This window comes from Trachemys scripta, chromosome 1 (assembly GCF_013100865.1).
Source record: "Trachemys scripta elegans isolate TJP31775 chromosome 1, CAS_Tse_1.0, whole genome shotgun sequence".
Classification (NCBI taxonomy): domain Eukaryota; kingdom Metazoa; phylum Chordata; order Testudines; family Emydidae; genus Trachemys; species Trachemys scripta.
In genome coordinates, this window is record NC_048298.1 from 303,499,333 (window position 1) to 303,520,822 (window position 21,490).

At 39.8% G+C, this 21,490-nt stretch overlaps 1 protein-coding gene across 3 annotated transcripts in view; it reads left to right on the top strand.

The window, feature by feature from the left end:
- The window catches only part of ATP8A2 (ATPase phospholipid transporting 8A2), a 584,689-nt gene that overhangs the window by 329,693 nt on the left and 233,506 nt on the right, over nucleotides 1-21,490 (top strand). For all 3 annotated transcript variants that reach the window (XM_034758733.1, XM_034758730.1, XM_034758731.1), the window contains exon 26: nucleotides 17,884-18,067. In XM_034758733.1, coding sequence (XP_034614624.1) covers nucleotides 17,884-18,067 — 184 coding nt within the window. The remainder of the gene's footprint in view (nucleotides 1-17,883; nucleotides 18,068-21,490) is intronic.

Genomic DNA, 21,490 nt, shown 5'->3' on the forward strand with positions numbered 1-21,490 from the left:
CACTGCAGTGGCATGTCAACTTGTCATGTGGGGTCATGGAAACTGTGGCAGTGAAAAGGGTGCAAATGAGAATCAGATCCATAGTCTTGAAAAGAAAGACCATCCCGTGAAGCACCAATGTTATGACCCAAGGGCATTTCGAGAATAAACAGATATTAGTATTGTATACATTTGTTTCGATTTTTTTTTTTTTAAACACAAGATTTGGTAATTTACTTTTTTGGATGCCTTCAGCCTGTCTTTCACTGAATTTTTGAGACCGTAATGTTTTTAGCTTGCATTTGATTATTAACAAAAATCTAAGTGTAAAGCTGCTATTTGTAGACTGGTTTCAGAGTAACAGCCGTGTTAGTCTGTATCCGCAAAAAGAAGAACAGGAGTACTTGTGGCACCTTAGAGACTAACAAATTATGCCCTAATACATTTGTTAGTCTCTAAGGTGCCACAAGTACTCCTGTTCTTTTAATCGGATTATAGGAGACTGTATGAGATGAGGTAAAGTAAGGCATTTGCTTTAATTTCTTATTTTAAGAGAATTCACTGTTTTTTAAAGATGCCAGATTGACAGTATTGCAGACTGCCCACATCTCTGGGCAGAAAGAGAATCTCCCTCACTGAATGAGCTGGGCCAGTTTAGGGATCTCGCTGTGAAACCATATATTCAGCAGATGTGACAGAATTAATCAGGGCCTGAACCAGTCTGGCTTGTGGGTGTACAATTCTAGTAACTATAGTCTGAGACAGCTGCCCCTCCTTGTTGCTGAGCTCTGCTCTGGATACTGCTTTTGTTTTGCCTTGTAAATTAATTTTTACAGCCCCTCAAGAGAGGCCATGTCACTTAGTGGCCATGTCAAGTGGCCATGTCACTTAGCATTTTGAACACTGAAACACATCATTCCAAGGAGTTTTCCAGAGCATGTTTTGTAACACATCATCCCAAGGAGTTTGTGGTATGCCAGGAAGGCAAAGAGATGGTGGTATTTGAATGTGGGGCTCATATTTTATACCTCACTAATGATCCATGCTTTTGGGGATAGCTTGGGCTGAATGCACACCAATTTTTTTTTCTCTGCACACATTCTTTTGTAAATGTTGGCTTATTAGTTATCTCACGTTGACAAAATTCAGCTGTACATTTAAAGCAAACTTGAGTTCTTGGTAACATTCGATATGCTGGTTTATAGAAATCTACATGTTGCTGCAATAGCCATTTAATAACCTGGGAAGTAAGTAAGTAAGAGAGAGAGAGAGTGTGTGTGTGGTGTGTGTGTGTGTGCGCGCGCCTAGATAGATAGATAGATGGAATCCTGTGAGCTAACTTTTTTTTTTCTTTTTCATAACTGGATACAAAAAACCCCAACAACAACCTATTTGGTCATGCCCTGGCACATGCCTAAGGTACATTATCTAAAAATCCCCCAAAACCCAAACCTTGATCCCCACTAAGTCAATGAATATTTCAGCAATGGACAAGTCATCCTTTTCCTCACAGGGTTGCTACCTATAATCTTGCCCGAGTCATGAAAAATATTAATGAACGCAGTAAAACTTTTGGCAGTCCTTTTTTTCATTTTCCGTGGTTTCCACTTCTATAAAAAGCTGTTTTATACAGTCTAGCTCTTTCACCTCTGTGTGCCAGTAGCCTAGGCTGATAGGTATTTTAAATTACCTTGACATCAACAAGGTGGGATGTATTTGTTAGTATTTGTGCTAATAATCTGGACTATCTGAAATTTTAAATCACTGTGATGCTAGCAGTCTGTACCGTCTGGTGTTTTAAATCACTGTGGCAGTAATAGGCTTGACTGTCTGATAGTATAAATCACCCTGATATGAAAATGGATAAGGAGGACTTTTTTCACAGTAACAGCCTGGTGCTGAACGCTGCCTCTTTGCTGCCCAAGAGTTCACCTTTGAAGATAACAAGTCAATAGAAATGGGCTCATTATCATGCTGCCTGCTGAAACTTTTCAAAGCCAGTTTCTCTCCAGGACACAGGGTCCTTCAGGCAATATACTTCTGTCTGCCTTTAGGAAAAGGTTAACTTTTCAAAAATATACCCAACCATCTTTTGTTCCTGAAAATCCCAATACATAACTGTATTAGTACTGATATGACTTAATTGGGCTGCAGCAAAATTCTCAGAAGTCTGCAAGATCTTGTTTTATCTTCACTTTAAAAAACATTCTTTAAATAATGGTGAAAACTGTGTGGCCTGATTCTTCATTGCTTGGCGCCATGCACAATTATTTACATCTGTGAAAAGTGCGTTCAAAAAGTTACCAAATCAGAATTGCAACATTTTACAGCCTCTTTGTACAAATGTAAACTACTACACAAAGGGCGAGAGAGTGAAGAATCGGCTCCTAGATCTGTACATCCTAATGACCCCTATTTAGGAAGGATAATGATGGGTTGGCTTTTTAGCAAAATATTTTGATTTTTCAACTCTCCCGCTTAAAAGCTCTTTCAAATAATTTCAATGGAGTTAAAAGGCACATCCCTGTTTAGAGTTATCAAATGTTAGCAGGTTGATAGGGTTTGGTAAATCACATAAAATTGGAACATTTTACAAAAATCTGAAAACATCATAGGGATTTCTAAGAATATATTTTTCACTGATGAGTTTCTTATAAACATAGCATTACAACTTTCATTCTACTAATATACCAAGGACACCCTCCAGCTCCACATGAAGTTAATGAGAGTTTTGCATGATCAAGAGTCAGTAAAATACTGCTACTACAAACAAAAAGATGGGTGTGACTATGCAACTTGAAATGACAGAAGTATTTGTGCAAAGGGAAGATGGATGTTGAGATAAAGGATAAACATAGGAAAGGGCAAACTAGATTTATGGGTAACATTTTCAAAAACACCTAAGTGAAGTAGAAGTGCAGGGATTAGGTGCCTAATCTTCTTAGGCACTTTAAAAAAATCTTACTAGGTACCTATCTGCACATAGGCATCTAAATACCTTTAAAAATCTGGCCCCAAATTCCTAAATCCAAGTCACTGGGACTTCACACAGGTTGAGGGTCCCGGCTGCCATGCAGAACAAGCTGCAGGATTGAATTGTTAGCTATTTATATTTCTTGAACTATTAAAATACTATTATTGACTATAATGTATCTGCCACATCAAATATAGCTCAGCGATCACTACCATTGTAAAGGGAGTAACCGTTTCATTTCTTCCAGGAGCTACTTTTGTTCAAACTTACAGATTTTGTACCAGTATAATTATTTCTTTTATATATATATATATATATATATATATATATATATAGTTAGGAATGTGATTCCCCCCCCGCCCCCGACATGGTTATACTGATACAACCCCTAGCATGGATGCAGTTATACTGGTATTGAAGTGCTTATTTCTCTTCCTGTTCAGGAATGAACTCAGTGCTTATGCTGCTCTAGTTTAGTCCTTTTATGCTGATGTAACTGTCCACAATGGGGGCTGGGGGTTAAAGCTGTGCAACTTTTGAGTGTAGACAAAGCCTAAACAGAATTGGGTATAGCATTCCATGGATTAAGTAAGGGAAATAGTTTCAAATTAACAAAAGTTATGTTTCTAGGCTAAGGCTATTCAATCTATCAGCTTCCATTTTTTTTCAAAGCATATTATCAGGTAATGAATTTTAATACTCCCATATGGGCTGTTAATGTTGCACTAAAATCACAAAAAGGTACCTTACAAGTTATCATGTATGAGATCTATTACTTCAGATATAATTACTCACAGGAAAAGTGATAATTGAATGTAACAAAAACATACCCCAAAACAATTTGTTAGTGATTCTAGATATTTATGTATCTAAACTGAGTTACTGTGATGTTGTTACTAGGGGCCTCTGCCTTTCCTCTCCATCCCCTCCCTACTGTGTGTTACCCTTGCTATCTGTATCATACGGAACATTTAGAGTGCAAACACTTCAGGGGTATCCTTCTTCTACCATTTGTTGTGTAAAGTTCACAGCATGCTGTAGGTGCTGATAGAATATGTATTAATAATATAATTTAATAATCTGCCAGTTATCAGCTGGGCACAAGTTAGACAGTTTGGCCAACAGTTTTTAAAATGTCTGCCCAAGGTCAGACTCCTAATTCCATATAGGGTGACCAGATAGCAAGTGTGAAAAATCAGGATGGGGGTGGGGGGTAATAGGCACCTATATAAGAAAAAGTCCTGAATATCGGGACTGTCCCTAAAATCGGGATATCTGGTCATCTTAATTCCATATTAAAGCATCTATATAAGTGGCCTGATTTTTAAAAGTGCGGCACACACCTTGACTTATGGAAACTGTTGTGTGCTTTAAAAGTTCACAACACTTCCTATTAGGATCCTAACTTTGGAGACTTCTATGTGTGTGTGGTGTTTTTTTGTTTTGTTTTGTTTTGTTTTTGTGAGAACTGTTCTGCTAGCTCAAATCAGCTCTAAAATGCAATAGATTTTAATATTTTATCCCAATGACACTACATCAACCTATATTAAGCTGTACTGTTTAATCTATTCCAAAACTTTAAAATTTAATTTCTTCTAAATCAGGCATTCCTGTCAATTTGTGTCATGAACAGTCAATATGATATGTTGGCTACAGCCCTCTGATGGCAGTTATGGTTTATGCTTAACTTCCCTGCTAAGGTACAAAATTAATGGAGATATCCCATCTCCTAGAACTGGAAGGGACCTTGAAAGGTCATCAAGTCCAGCCCCCTGCCTTCACTAGCAGGACCAAGTACTGTTTTTGCCCCAGATCCTTAAGTGGCCCCCTCAAGGATTGAACTCACAACCCTGGGTTTAGCAGGCCAATGCTCAAACCACTGAGCTCTTTATGGACTGTCACACCAAATATTTACATTTTCTAATAGCAGAATGTAATCAAAATTTGCTCATTCATTTGTTTTCTTCATTTAAACTACAAGAGGCCTTTTTTCAGAAAGAGACAGAAAAATGTTAATGTATTGTTAGAGCTCAAATGGAACAGAGAAATAACAGTACTGCTGTAATGACAAGATAGTTGCTTTGGGCAAATAAAATCTCAAATCTATTAATTACATTAAAAGCCTATCTCCCCCACTATTTTTGTTTTGTTTTTGTTGAGTGGTGTGAGCTGAATAGGAATGTTCCATGGAATAGCAGCAAAATCTTAACATGTTACAGTATAGTATTTTTGGGCAGTGTTTTGGTGTGAAGGAGCAGAATGCTTGCTATCTGGTAACACAACTCAGATGAGTTGATAGACACTGTGATAGTATTGTTATTCAGAGTCCAGAGGCAGGTATTCATCATGGCTATCCTATTTTAGCCTTCAGCTTCACCCCAGGGCAGAACCACTCTAAGTGGGTTAAAATACTCGTTAATGAACACAATTTCAGTTGTCACTTAATTTTACCATATTCTTCAAAATTCTATAAGCAATTTTGCTATATAAAACAGTCACATATATGCCATACTGTGTTTAATACTGTAAAGATACTAATTTGTACATTGTGCAGATAGTGTAAAATTTTTTGCTCAGTCATTGAAAGTGACAGACATCTGTATTGCATGCAAACCACTCAGGCTGATTAATGCACATTTGTTTCCATGCTAATCATCTTGAGTTGAGGAAAGCTCAAAATTAACTTGATACATTAATTTCACTTTTAAAACAGTATTCTAGCAGTTGCCACTTGCAATCGTTATTGATAAGTATGCAAAATATGCTCCAGTATAGCACCCTATTTACACATGCTCATTTCTTTTCAAAAGATTCACCTTTCAGATTTAGTTTTTAATGCTTGCTCTCTGCCCAAAAAGCATTTTGGGGAAGCTGGAGCCGAAGGTGGGAATTTTAAGCAAATACACCTCAGCTCTTCACCTTTGCAGGAGGGGGGGAAAGAGCTGATTTCAAATTAACCCTTTGTTCACCCAGAAACAGGTTGTGCCCCTGCACCTTGACCAATCTGCCTACTGCACTGAGCCCAGGGCACAGATTTCTCATAGTTCACGCCCTGTGAAGATCCTTCCTGTGCCAACTAGAGAGATGAGAAGTGATTGACTTAGGCCTTGGCTACACTCGGGAAGTCACAAGTGTAGTCGCGTCGCCAGCGCTGCGAGAGAGCTCTCGTCGCAGCACTGTATGTACTCCACCTCTCCAAGGGGAGTACCTTGCAGTGATGCGAGAGAGCGTGCAGCGCTCCAGGCTCTGATTACACTGGTGCTTTACAGCGCTGCGCTCTGGGAGGCGGGGGGCGTTTTCACATCCCTGAGCGCAGCAAGTTGCAGCACTGTACAGCGCCAGTGTAGCCAAAGCCCAATACTAGAGCCAAAGGGTGAGTGCTCCAGTGGTGTACAGAAGGAGTTGAATTCACAGAGAATTGCATTGATTTGTGTGATGAAAAATGACTAATTGCAATATGAACGAGGAGTACTTGTGGCACCTTAGAGACTAACAAATTTATTTGGGCATAAGCTTTCGTGGGCTAAAACTCACTTCATCAGATGCATGGAGTGGAAAATACAGTCGCAATTCTTCAACAAAAAACCTTCAAAAACAGACTTCAATGAGAAACTGCAGAACTGGAATTAATTTGCAAACTGGACACCATTAAATTAGGCTTGAATAAAGACTGGGAGTGGATGCGTCATTACACAAACTAAAAACTATTTCCCCATGCTAATTTTCCCCTACTGTTACTCAGACCTTCTTGTCAACTGTTTGAAATGTGCCATCCTGATTATCACTACAAAAGTTTTTTTTCTCCTGCTAATAGCCCACCTTAATTGATTAGTCTTGTTAGAGTTGGTATGGCAATCCCCATCTTTTCATGTTGTGTGTGTGTGTGTGTGTGTATGTATTCCTACTGCATTTTCCACTCCATGCATCTGATAAAGTGGGTTTTAGCCCACGAAAGCTTATGCTCTAATAAATTTGTTAGTCTGTAAGGTGCCACAAGTACTCCTGTTCTTTTTGCTGATACAGACTAACGTGGCTACCACTCTGAAACCTAATTGCAATATATGGTTTCCAGTTCAGAAGAATGGGTACAGTCGTATGGGTTCATAATTGGCAGTTCTTGTTAGGGAATGTTGAAATAGAAACTTGTATTGTCATGCACTAGAAATGGAAGAGGCAGGAAGTAATTAACAACTTTATTGTATTTATTTGTTTCCCATTATAAAGATAACCCAGCGCATCCAATTAGACTATACCTGGTGAGCTGAAGCTTGCAGAGAAATCATACAGAAAAGCAGAACAGGTTACCAACTAGTCAAAGTTTAAAGGGGTTAAGAGAGGTCTTCACATTTATGCCAGGGAGATAAATTGAGGCCACTAATAAAATGACAAAAGAGATTAAATGAATGGTGAGTCTACAGTGGCTGAGACACTGAACTACTTAAAAAAAAATCTGCCATAGATGAAGACTAGAAACTTGTATTTTATGTGGTGAATAAGGGTGTGACCTAGTGGAGGGACTTGTCAAGGGGCGATACGACCTGAGTGATGGGCCAGAAAGATGGGGACAAAGATGGGTGTTAGGAGAGTAGGGTAGGTGTTGGAGTGGCCAGAGAAGAGGCGGTTACAGTACTCAGGATGAGAGATGGTGAAGGCCTGGGTAAGAGTTTTGCCTGTGTGGGTGTAGAGAAGAGGCTGGCTCTTGAAAATGTTATGGAGGAGGATGCAACAAGAATTGTGTATGGTTTGGACATGTAGTCTAGACATAATTGGTAGCATTGTCCTGAAGGACAGGACTGGAAAAGGGTTCACTCAGCACCATCCATCAGAGAAGAGAGAAGAGGTAGTTATTCCACCACAACTTGGCAAATCATTATTAATAAACAAAAATTTATAAGAAAGAAACAGTTTTCTTATTCTCTGCTTTGTCTTTTTCTGCTCTGCTCTAGGGCTGTTTCTTTATTTGTTAAAAGAACACAGCACCCATTGCAGATATTATACTGATCATCAACAGGTGATTCAATGCTGTTTGCAAAGTTTTTAAAGTAGTGCACCAGAGTCCAGTGTATATTTATTGGTGGTAGTTGTTAGAAGATTCAATATTAAGAGATTTACTCTGTAAAATACATTGGACACAATGCATACTTTGGTTCAACGAGACACATCCATATTTTATCCAATACTCATGTCAGTTAGTCTTCTGTGGAGGCCTTTGTTTGGCTGTAGGTCTGTGATAAGATGTCTCTTAGAGCAGCCTTTGTATTACTGACTGTAATAACAGTCTAGCTCTTATTTGGAACTGGTAGTCAGATGGCTAGTTGCTTTGATTTCCAGGGCATGTATCAAGGGAGGCCTAACTCAAATTAAAAAGCTGTTAAGTATGATGTTTTGGTAGCACCATTTGACAAGTTTTTGAACATGAATTTCAGTGATATATTAGTTGCATGGTTCTCTAGGGGCCATTGCATGCTCTTAAATGTCAGTAACCTTAATATGTCTCAGCTTTCTTTCTGGGCTGTTTCCCATCCTACCTTCTCTGCAGATGAGGTCAGGCATGGCATTTTGAAACACCAGTGTACTTTGTGGTAGAACAGGGTAAATCTATGTTAATTTCAAGAAAGGTAGGCTTCTAAGAGGTTTGCATGCATTAACAAAACATTTCAAGGAAGCAGAGTATCAAATTAACTTGTTTCGTGTTAAAGACATTAAGGTATTTAAATGTGTTATTTCAATCCCTGTTGAAGCATGGAAACAAGGATATAATATCACTTATTTAAAACACAGCTTCCGTTCTTGCCTTCTCCTTCCTTTCACAGAGAACTTTTAAAGACTACACAGCATGAGTGAAAATATACTAAAATAAGTAGATTTCAGTGAAGAGGGAAATTGCATAAATCATAACAGAAATGCTTCTTTCTTCTTGGAGCAGTGTCTTCCTCTGGTGCTCCACTTCAGGTGCACATGCTCCTCTTGAGTCCCCTGATAAAGATTTCTAGCTAGCACTGTCTATTTGACCCACGCATGTGCCTTGTGCCTCCTCTACTGCCTTGGCCCCAGATGAAAAATTAATATGTCTGCTCCCTAGAGCATACTTGGCCTTTTTCTCTTCACCTTTTTTCTAGCAAAGTTACTTAGCTTAGAGTTGTTGTTAGTGTTAATATAGTTGGTTTTAGATGAGGGGACTGACAGGAGATTTGTCTTCTCCTGATGTGGTTTGCCTGGTTCACCAGCCTTCAAATGCTGCCTCTCTTGCTGGGAGGCTATACCAATGAGCAACAGACACTCCAAGTGTGTCCGTTGTCTGGGGGAGTTCCACATCTCCCAGAAATGCTCCTTTTTGTTTAGCCCTTAAATCCAGGGCTGGGAAGAACGGGGAGATAAAGCTCAGGCTGTTGGCAATGGAACGTTCCCTGCAACAACCCTCTGAGCCATGTCAGGCGACACCCCCTCTCCTCCTCCACACACACATCTGTCCCTGGACAGATCAGTGCCCTGTCACCTCAGAGCAGCTTCTCCCAAGAAAGGGAAGTTTTTGGAGCACATTGGGAAGACTGCCAAGAACAGGAGTATGGACTCTTTATCTAAAGAGCCAGATCCAAAAAAGACCAGGTCCGTGTTAATGTCCTCTGTCTCAGTGGGTACTGTTGAGGCCAGGGATTCTTCCTGCAGTACCAGCAGGCTTGTGAAGCCCCAGAGCTCCAAGGAGAGTAAGCATGGCTTTACTAAGGTGCTTGTACCAAAATAGTACCAGGCCGGAGTCAGGAGACAAGAGTCAGGCTGAGATCGGAGACTGGAGATCAGGAGACAAGATGAAATCTGGAGTCACAGCAGGCCAAATTCTGTGTTTGCTCACACAGCTTCCTGGGGCAACCCCTGGAGTTAAATAGGGTGCTTGGCCAATTTATAGGGCCACAGGGTATTGTCATGCTGGCTCCCTTGCATAGGCACCAACTCTGTGGGTGCTCCCATGGGGGGGGAAAAGTGTATGCTCAGCACTCATGGGCAGCCCCGCCGATCAGCCCCTCCCCGTCCCTCCCAGCCCCTCCCGCCCGCCGCAATCAGCTGTTCAGCAGTGTGCAGGAGGCACTGGGGGAAGGGGAAGGAGTGGGGGCAGGAAGAGGTGAGGGAGGGGCAGGAAGAGGTGGGAAAGGGGCAGAATGGGGTGGGAGTGGAGCAGGGACCAAGAAGAGGCAGGGNGAATTCCTCAATTGCAGATGAAAGGCTGACACAGCAGCCCAATGTACCTTGACCAAACTGATGGATAACCCAGAAGTCTTTAGATCCAGCAAGTAATCTAGGATGAGGGAAAGGGGAACAAATTCAGACCATAGAATGCAGCAGAGAGTCCTGTGGCACCTTTAAGACTAACAGATGTATTGGAGCATAAGCTTTTGTGGGTGAATGTCCGACAAAGTGGACATTCACCCACAAAAGCTTATGCTCCAATACATCTGTTAGTCTTAAAGGTGCCACAGGACTCTCTGTTGCATTCTATGGTCTGAATTTGTTCCCCTTTCCCTCATCCTAGATTACTTGCTGGATCTAAAGACTTCTGGGTTATCCATCAGTTTGGTCAAGGTACATTGGGCTGCTGTGTCAGCCTTTCATCTGCAATTGAGGAATTCTCCATTTTTTGCTCCCCCAGTAATGTTCAGATTTATTAAGGGTCTGAGTAAACTTTTCCCCCATATTAGACCTCCTACTCCATCCTGGCACCTCAATCTGGTTCTCAAGCACCTCATGAGACCTCCATTTGAACCAATGGCTACCTACTCCCTGCTTCATTTATCTATGAAGATGGCCTTCCTAGTTGCCATCATGTCTGCCTGTAAGGTTGTGGAGATTGGAGCCTTGATGGCAAATCTCCCCCCCCCCCCCCCCCCCGCGACATTTTTTTGCAGTAAGTTCTCTTTACATCCACATCCAAGGTTCCTACCCAAGGTTACTTTGGATTTTTATATTAACCAACGAGTCCATCTACTGCTATTTTTTTTTCTGAAACCTCACAATTCCCAGCAGGAATCCTATTTCCATACCTTGGACATTAGCATGGCCTTAGCCTTTTACCTGGATAAAACTAAGCACTTTAAAAGATCACCTAGACCCTATATATCCTTCACAGATAGATCTCAGGGTGTTCCCATCTCCGCTGACAGACTTTTGAAATGGACATCGGGTTGTATCTGTATCCGGGGGCGAGAGGGGGGGAGAGTGCATTCAACCAGATTGCAAGTGACATGCACTACATTTTTGAAGACCGTTCCAATGTTTAAGATACATAGAGCCGCTATGTGGTCTTCAATCGATATATTTTCAAAGCATTATGCCCTGCTCCATGCCGTTGGTACTATCTTCAGTCCTGTTCTCAGGCTCCCTCCTCCTTCTAGGGATGCCATAGGGACACTGCTTGAAGAAGAAGGAAACGTTACTCACCCTGTGCAGTAACTGTGGTGGTCTTTGATATGTGTGTCCTTATGGGTGCTCCACTACCCACCCTTCCCCTCTGCTTCGGTTGTGGCCTAGAGAATGACAAGTAAAGAAGAAACTTAGTGCAGTTCACCTGCATATCCCTATATATACTTGGTGTCGGCCACAAGGAGGCAAAGGGCACTGGTTAAACAGGGCACTGGTTGAAAAGGCACTGCTTGCTAGAAATCTCTGATCAAGGTCTTGAGAGGCTCATGCGCACCGGAAGTGGAGCACCCACAGTGATACGCATCTCAAAAAATGAGTCACATTTCTTTCTATTGTTTTCTTACATACTACTTATGAAGAAAGGAAAAGAGTGCACGGCTAGAACCAGAGCCAGCAAAGTCTTAAGTGCGTAAGGCTTTGTGTGACTGTGGTCTGTGTAGTGAAATCTAGTGAGAAAGGATAGCCTGGTGGTTCAGTGAGTGGCTTTAGAATCTGGAGATTTATGTTCCATTCCTGACTCTATCCCAGATTTCTTGCATAAACTTGGGCAAGTCACTTAATCTCTCTGTTTCGCTCGCCCATCTGTAAAATGGGTCTAATAATACTTAATTTATCTTGCTCTTTGTCTTGTGTATTTAACTCTTTGAGGCAGGGACTGTCTTAAAGTGTCTCGTCTAATGGGGCCCTCGTCTTAGTAGGGACTCTAATTTTTTGTTTGTTTATATTGCATTATAGCCTAATCTTCCATTATGTAATTGCATTTCTATGTTTGACTTTCAGACACTGAATGCCTCACACAGTGCAGCCATCATTACTCTGGAACCTGAAAATGATGAGCATCCAGAATTCCCATTGACTTCTAGGACAGTTAGAAGTGCTTATAAGAGCAGCTGCTATTGCCCTAGATGTTAATTGTAGCTGAAAGATTAGCTGAACCTAAGCAGAACTACCCCAAGGTTCAGATTTTTTAAAAATAAATCCTACAACTTTTTCCTGGAAAGGCAAAATATAGTTTTAATTAAAGATGTTTCTAGTCAAGAGAGATAACTATCAAATTCATTACCAGTTAAGGGCCTGATTCTGAAAGGTGCTGATCACCCACAGTTCCAATTGACTTTTATGACAGTCGCAGGTGCTGAGCAATATAAGTTAATGGAAATCTATTTTAAAATGCTTGGTATGAACAAGTGTGCCCTGTGCAATTTACCTATAATTTTCATACTAAGTGGAAAATTCACAAGATGGTGATAATATGCATATAATAAAACATCTGAACCTCACTTATCCCCAATCCCCTCTATGCCAAAGGATCCTGTCCCCCATTGGGGTTAAGATAAGTGAGGTTTGAATAATCAGCCATCTGGCTTCATTGAGGATGCCTGACTCAGAACAGCTGCAGCCTTGCTCCCACTTCTTCCCCAGGTATCCTGTTGCAACTTCTCCCTGGTAGCACTTACCTTTCTGCAAACACACACACTTGGATAGTCATTATTTATAGTACACCTCTACCTCGATATAACGTGACAGGATATAACACGAATTCGGATATAACGCGGTAAAGCAGCGCGCCGGGGGGACAGGGCAGGGGGGAGGGATAGCTCAGTGGTTTGAGCATTGGCCTGCTAAAGCCAGGGTTGTGAGTTCAATCCTTGAGGGGGCCACTTAGGGATCTGGGGCAAAATCAGTACTTGATCCTGCTAGTGAAGGCAGGGGGCTGGACTTGATGACCTTTCAAGGTCCCTTCCAGTTCTAGAAGATAGGGATAGGGCTGCTCACTCTGGCAGATCAAAGCAAGTTTGATATAACGTGGTTTCATCTATAACGTGGTAAGATTTTTTTGGCTCCCGAAGACAGCGTTATATTGAGGTAGAGGTGTATGTATATTGCATTAGCACTTAAAAGTGTGCTAAAGGCTTTGTAAAGACAGAAGATGACCCAGTCCTGCCCCAAAGTCTGGGTTTACTTATGGAAGCAGACAGGACGATTTGGACATAAGAAAATACTTGAAGATTTGGCCCAATAAGTGTAATGGAATCCTATCCCTTCTTCCCTTGCTCAGAGATGTACCTTAACATAAGAGTTTGTTCCAAATTCTTCCTTCTCTTACATCCAAACAAATTCACAGAGGTCATGTAGGAGCCTATTATTAATAAATAACCAGTGCAAAATATTTCACTTTTGGTCGGTCCCATTTGGGGGTTATAGTCTTCCAGACAGGCATACTGAGAACCTTCATAGATGCACTCCAGTTTTGCCAGTCTCAGAACACCGGAGCAGGTGGGTTTTGATGAACATGCCATTCTGTATTACTACTACTTCTCTTAATCTCCATGTGCATGGATGTATCCCGGGGCATAGTTTCCTTCCTAGTTTTATTTTTAGGGTAAGACAAGTAGTGAAAGCAGACACATCTTGCCAGATGGCAGTTATGGATTGTTACATGTCATTGCAGAATTTTGTTCCAAAGCAGTCAGTTCCTTTCCAGTACACTTTGAGCTACTCATTTATCCAGAAAGTTTTGTGAACTGGAAAAGGGGGGAAATGATCAAGATACCACCTGAATTTCAGGTTAGTTGAGTGGTCTGTGCTGTAATCTTCTACTTATTCATGTAGATAGCTTATCAGAAGTGCAGAAATGAATCTCAGTTCTGATTCTAAGGGAATTAATGCCATCTAAATCGAAGGGAATTAATGTCATCTAGCACAGCACAATCTGGCAAGGTAGATTAAAAGGAATGAGACTGTTTGGAAGCTGAGAAGAAAAAAAGTTTAAAAACAAAATACAAAATCCCTCAAGAAATCAGTGACCATCTCAAGTTGTAACTTCTATACTAATATACTGTATGCATCAAGAAATATTCTCTGGAGCCAGGAAATATACTTTTCAGGGGGAAAAAGATGCATGTTATAAAAGCATACATTTATTATTGGGCTTAATTTGAAATTGAACACATCTATCTTACAATAAAGAGAGCCTTATTTGGGTGTTAGACTATACCCACAGCTAACATATTAAACTATAGTGCACTATAGTTTATCTGTATCTACCATAGATATATATTACTAAGAATGTGATTAAAACACTTTTCTGGAATTGGGAGGTAGATAAAATAATAATAAGAAAAAATTGTTCCACCTTTGGGTATTAGTTATTCATTGACAACCTTAACTGAATAGTACAACATTGGTACATAGAATACGTGTACAGTATGTAGGGTTTAATAAAAAAAATCCAGTTTGTATTATGATATATTTTATTGACTGACAAATACTGTATAATTAAATACAAAATCAACATTTGTGGAAGCTTAACCCCAATCCTGTGAGTATTTATTCATGTACGTAACTTTACTTTTCTGAGTAGCCCCATTAGCTTCAATTAAAAACTCAGTCCTGTTTCATAGTTCTAAGGGGTTAAGATTATGGGACTTGTTCCTCCTCTCAACCCAGGAATGTGGCGGAAGGAATAAAAGGCATGGCCAGTGAAAATGTGAGAACAGCACCTTGAGGCCATGGGTGACCAAGTATGAGTTATAGCAGCCTTCAGATTGCTCTAATTTATGATGAAGCTGGCCCTACCCTCAGCTATCTAGTATCAAGTGAACCACAGCCCTTATCCTGTACTGCCTGGTTTGACCAGATAATCTGGGCCGGTGTGTTCAATCTAGAAAAAAATTGGTCTTTCCTAACTTTTGAGAACTGAATTAATATTGATTTTGCATATAAGTGTATATTACTTGTCAAAGAATACAAACCTCAGTCATATTTTTCAAATTAGTTGTCATATGATTTTGCTTCTTTTATTGCCCTGCTCTGACATAAAAACTGTTAATGTGATTGGGATGAAATTTTGGAAGAAAAACTTGGATACCAATTCTGAGCCCCGAGTGAAATTATACACCAGCAAGTTATAAACACCTCAAATGGGGTTGCCAGGGATGTCCTGAGAGAATCTTTGTTATAGTTGCAGTGTCTGGACTCCTTATGCATTAATAGCCGTGATCTTCTATCAGGATTCTCAAACATGGATCTCTGCATCTGTTTGGAGTCCCACTGATGTTAGCAAGACCCCCTATATGGACACAGGGCTTTGCTCTAGTAGATTCCAGTACACAATAGGGTCTACATATGTGAAAACATATTTTTTCTAAGTACTTTTAAACACAGTATATTTAATAATTGAGTCATCTTTTTAGCTATTTTTCACACTCTGAGGCAATTCAGATAAATTGGTAAGTAGAAAAATTAACATCAGTTTTTAAAAAAATTAAACAATCAGAAGTCATTTTATAAGTAAACAAAAAGAGCTACAGCAGGATGTGCAGTTATGGAGAAATTACACCTCTGATGTGGCTAAATGTCCTTGGCTTTGCATTTTGCCTCCAATGCACCTGAGGCATGTAAATGATGTTTTGTGCATATACACAGACACACTCTTGTAAGAGATGAAGATAGAGCATATTCTCATTAGTATTTTACACCATTCACATTTATAAAAGTGAGAATTTGACTCAAAATAAGTTCAGAGATGCCTTATAATTATACTCTAACATCTCATTTACAAGATAGATTAGTAATATGGTCTGTATTTTCTGTTTCCAGTACAGTTGAGTCCCTTGAGTGCTAAAGTACCATTTTACATTGCTGTGCAACTGAGGGTTTAATAAATCTGTCCAATGAGAATTTCATGCACAAAGTCATTGGGATTAAGTGTTTTTTATGGCCCAGTCAACTTTTCTCTGCTTTCAGTTTTTTTGAAACTCAACAGCTGCTAGCTCTTCTAAATGTTTTTGTTAACATATGAAGATCAACCACAGTAACTTTAAAAACAACTTTCAAACTACTCGTCAAGCCTGACCCTAAGAGGTGCTCAACACCAGGCAGGATCAAGCCCTTCAAGGGAAAGGCTGACCAAAAGCCATATGCTCTTTTTCCTGATCAGCTATAATCCAGCCAGATGTATAAAAGGGATAAATATAAGTCACTCCCACTGAGTGCAGAGGTCTGAAAAAATAGTGTATAAAAATCCTTATGTTAATAGTAAAGCCTTTGGGTATCAATTATATTTTGTTTGTGAGTGCATGTGCCTGCTTCAGCTGTGAAACAGCTTTGTCTAAAGCTTTATGGAAAGGTATGTAGAGTAGTTTTGAGACTTCATTTGACTAAAAGTGATGTGCAAAGGAATTAAGGTTGTTTGTACAGATGGGCCTAGAATTAAAATACTCAGACTGGCTATTTGTGGGTATTGCCAAAATATCCTTCAATAATCTGGGTATTGTACCTGAATAAAAATTGGTTCAAGTGTGTGATGATTCAATGTAATACATAAAGGTTCTGAGTCTTCTCTGACTTACACTGATATAAATCAGGAGTCTCTCCATTGAATTTTGTGGAGGCATGTCAAGTTAAAACTGATGTAAATGAGAAGATTCAGGTTCAAAATATCTACGTATAAGATAGATATGAGTGTACATGAGGATAACTACGTTATGGAACCATCTGCTCTCAGTTATAACGGTGCAGAAAGCATTGTAACTCCACTGAAGTTAACGAAGTTATACAAATGTCAAAGTGGAGTAAGTGATATCAGAGTGAAGCCCTTATTCAACACTTTGAAAGGCCAGAGCTAAAGGACCTGGCCCACATGCAGAAATCCCATTGGCATCTATGGCTGTTTTACAGGCAGAGCAGTTGCAGCTTTGGGGTCTTCATCCTGCACAGAGAAGACTCGTATTTGATTTAGTAGCATATTGGTACAGCAGTTAACTATGAGCTGTCAGGTTCCAAGAGTAACCTATTAGGACAAGTTATGAGGTGATCTCAATGTTGATATACATTACATGCAGATAACCAGCATAAGATAACATTAAGGTGGTGTAACTTACCGACTGAAGAGGTGAAAAGATGGGGTTGTAACAGAGGAAAAGCAACCCACAGCAGGGAGTAAGCAGGTGTAAGATAAGTGGGAAGAAGGGGCTTTTCCTATACCTTCTTATTTCTTCCTGGTACTTGCTTGTCCTACTACAACCCTGTCCTTCAACCTCAAAAACCGCCACCACAGTTTGCACCAGTTGACCCCCTTGGTTGAAGTCTCTGAAAAGAGGCTGAGTATTGAAAGCATCATAGAGACTGACTTATCCTCACAACCTAATGGTGGTCTATCCAGTGGGGAAGCTTGCATAGCTGATGCATATGATGTAGCAGATAAAGAAAAGATTTCAGTCTCCGAGGCTTTAAATCTGGCATCTCTCATGAACATTAAATTCTCTCACACATAAAAATCAATTTGATGTTTTTGTTTATGATCTCTATTCGTTTTATCTTATAAAAATGGAAAATGCTTCTTTCTCTTTCTGAAAACATTTGGCACATGTTCTAAACTCTAAGTGTTGAATTAGGCAACTTTCCAGTAACTCCCTTCCAGCACATCTAAATCGAGATTACAGCTGTCCTTTTGGAAAGGCATACATAACTCAGCATGTGGGAAACTGACTGACATTTTCTCTTCTCCTTTTCAGAGTGTCTCCTCTGCAGAAGTCTGAAATAGTAGACATGGTAAAGAAACATGTAAATGCCATCACATTAGCCATTGGAGACGGTGCCAATGACGTGGGAATGATCCAGACCGCGCATGTGGGAGTCGGGATCAGTGGGAATGAGGGCATGCAGGCAACCAACTCTTCTGATTACTCCATAGCACAGGTCAGAGGCACTAAAAAGCAGCTGCCATGTTCTGTTGACGGAGGTATCAGCTGTGTGGCAGCATAAGCGCTTCATTGCTGGCTTTCAAGCCGAGAGAATCTTTGTTCATATCCTCTTTGAGACTGCCATCTAAAACTGATACCTTGGATGTATTAGGGATCATTTTAGTTTTGATCTTGTACCCTTTGGGGCAATGATCAACCCTTTCCTAAAGGCTTAGGTTTCTTCTTGCCAGCTGTGGAACATTCAAACTGTTCAGTAAGCAGGGAGAGGCGCCATTCATGACAGTTACTTTTAATGCCCTTCTAATTATAATTTATCTTCCTCAGTGTGCTCTTGTCACTGACACCTGTTGGTGAACTATATTAATGTCCAGAAGAGGCAGATGATGATGGGACATTTTTATTTTGAAGTCTCTTTACCACGTTTTTCTTAAACTACTAAAGAATCAGTTATTCAAATATTAAAGAGCTGGTCAATATTTTGAGATAATTCAGGCAGTGACAGTGACTAGGGTGCATGCTCCCAACTTATCCCATCAAATTCAGCACTGATTACTTTATCTATAGGCGGCAGTGGGACGAAGCCATGCAAATTGCGCAAGGTCTTTGTTTAATTGAACAAATCAAAATATAAACATATTAAAAGCAGCACAAGAAAGAAAAGAGACTTTTGCTGATGTACATGTAATGTGAATATTGTTTATTTACAGTTAAGGTATCATATATGTTCACTTATCACTTGTGATAAGAAAATCTTTAATATTTGGTAATAGTATAAGAAGGTTAGATTCAAATCTAGAACGGGGTAATGACCAAAAATCATTAGTCTGCTGGTTCTTTGGTAGCCTGTGAGAAATGAGTTGGGATTTCATGCCACAAGCATGTAGGCAGCTATCAGATGAACTCACTATGAAATCTTCCTTTACAGTTGATACTAATTGGCACCCTTATTGGAAATTTCAGAGAGAGCTGAAGGATTGGAAGGGCAGAAAGGCAAACTTCCCTTTTACTCCTTGAGGCAGTTGTTCCTGAACAGGTTAACCCATTGACAGAGCAATAAAGGAAAGGTGCACTGCTACCATGGTGTATGTGTTCCGTGGTCAGGCAGAGGGCTTCTATATTTAGGGGTGGTCATCTGAGAATTTTCACAAGCAGTAAATGCATTTTTAAAATGTCAGGTTAAAAACCTCATCAGATATTAGTTCAGTAATAGACAGTAGTTTACTGCAAGAACACTTACACAGTATGACACCAAAAGTGTAATACACCAGGACAACCTTCAACTGCCTTGATCACAATGGTTACACTGTCCAGCAGTGGTCTCTACATTACTAATCTTCTAACCTTCTACCATATATTACTTTTGAGGCACAATTCATTTAAAAAATCCATATTTACAAGACTTCATAAGATTCAATTTATTTATTAAAATGGCAGTGTAAAAGAATAAGTAGGTAGTCAGAGTTTTGTCCATAGATGGCCTATCACATTTTATTAACACCTTTGGCATTTATTCTAATAACTTTAAACCTGATGAAATCATTTGATATTCATGTGTCACTTTCAAGTGGCTTTTGGATGAATATAAGAATGGTGAAAATGGGTTGTGCTCAGTTTAACTGTGGTTTGGGGATTATTGACCATAGCAATAGAGATAATGTTATAGTTAGGGCTGTCAAGCGATTAAAAAAATTAATTGTGATTAATCATGTGATTAAACAACAATAGAATACCATTTATTTTAAATATTTTTGGATGTTTACTACATTTTCAAATATATTAATTTCAATTACAACACAGACTACAAAGTGTACAGTGCTCACTTTATATTTATTTTTTATTACAAATATTTGCACTGTAGAAAAACAAAAATTGTATTTTTCAATTCACCTCATACAAGTACTGTAGTGCAATCTCTGTTTCATGAAAGTTGAACTTACAAATGTAGAATTATGTACCAAAAAAAACCTTCATTCAAAAATAAAACCATGTAAAATGTTAGCGCCTACAAGTCCACTCAGTCCTACTTCAGCCAATCACTCAGACAAACAAGGTTGGTTACAATTTGCAGGAGATAATGCTGTCTGCTTCTTGTTTACAATGTCACCTGAAAGTGAGAACAGGCATTCACATGGCACTGTTGTAGCTGGCATTGCAAGATATTTATGTGCCAGATGCGCTAAAGATTCATATGTCCCTTCATGCTTCAACCACTATTCAAGGGGACATGCTTCCATACTGATGATGGGTTCTGCCTGATAACTATCCAAAGCAGTGCGGACTGACGCATGTTAATTTTCATCTTCTGAGTCAGATGCCATCAGCAGAAGGTTGATTTTTCTTTTTGGGTGGTTTGGGTTCTGTAGTTTCCACATTAGAGTGTTGCTTTTTTAAGACTTCTAAAAGCATGTTCCATGCCTCGTCCCTCTCAGATTTTGAAAGGCACTTCAGATTCTTAAATCTTGGGTCAAGTGCTGTAGCTATTTTTAGAAATCTCACAGTGGTACCTTCTTTGTGTTTTGTCAAATCTACTGTGAAAGTGTTCTTAAAACGAAACATGTGCTGGGTCATCATCCAAGACTGCTATAACATGAAATATATGCAGAATGCAGGTAAAATAGAGCAGGAGACATACAATTCTCCCCCCCAAGGAGTAGAGTCACAAATTTAATTGATGCATTATTTTTTTTAACGAGCATCATCAGCATGGAAGCATGTCCTCTGGAATGGTGGCCGAAGCATGAAGGGGCATACAAATGTTTAGCATATCTGGCATGTAAATACCTGGCATTGCTGGCTACAACAGTTCCATGCGAATGCCTGTTCTCACTTTCAGGTGACATTGTAAATAAGAAGCTGGCAGCAGTATCTCCAGTCAATGTAAACAAACTTGTTTGACTTAGCAATTGGCAGAATAAGAAATAGGACTGAGTGGACTTGTAGGTTTTAAAGTTTTAAACTGTTTTGTTTTTGAATGCAGTTATGTAACCAAAAAAATCTGCATTTGTAAGTTACGCTTTCACGCTAAAGAGATTGCACTTCAGTACTTGTATGAGGTGAATTGAAAAATACTATCATTTTTACAGTGCATATATTTGTAATCAGAAATAATAATATAAAGTGAGCACGGTGCACTTTGTATTCTATGTTGTAATTGAGATCAATATTGAAAATGTAGAAAAGCATCCAAAAATATTTACCGTACATACTCGTTCATAAGCCAAATTTTTTTAGTAAAAAAGGGAAGCACCAGAGAAGGGGTTCGGCGTATGTATGTATGTATGAGAGGTGGGACACAGCCCCTCCCCCCCAACAGAGGGAGCAAAGAGAGGCAGCACAGCCAGAAGGGAAGAGGCGGGGCCAGAGTCTCTCCGCTTCTGGCCACGCTGCTCTCTCCCCCAGCCTCCGAAGCAGCTGCAGC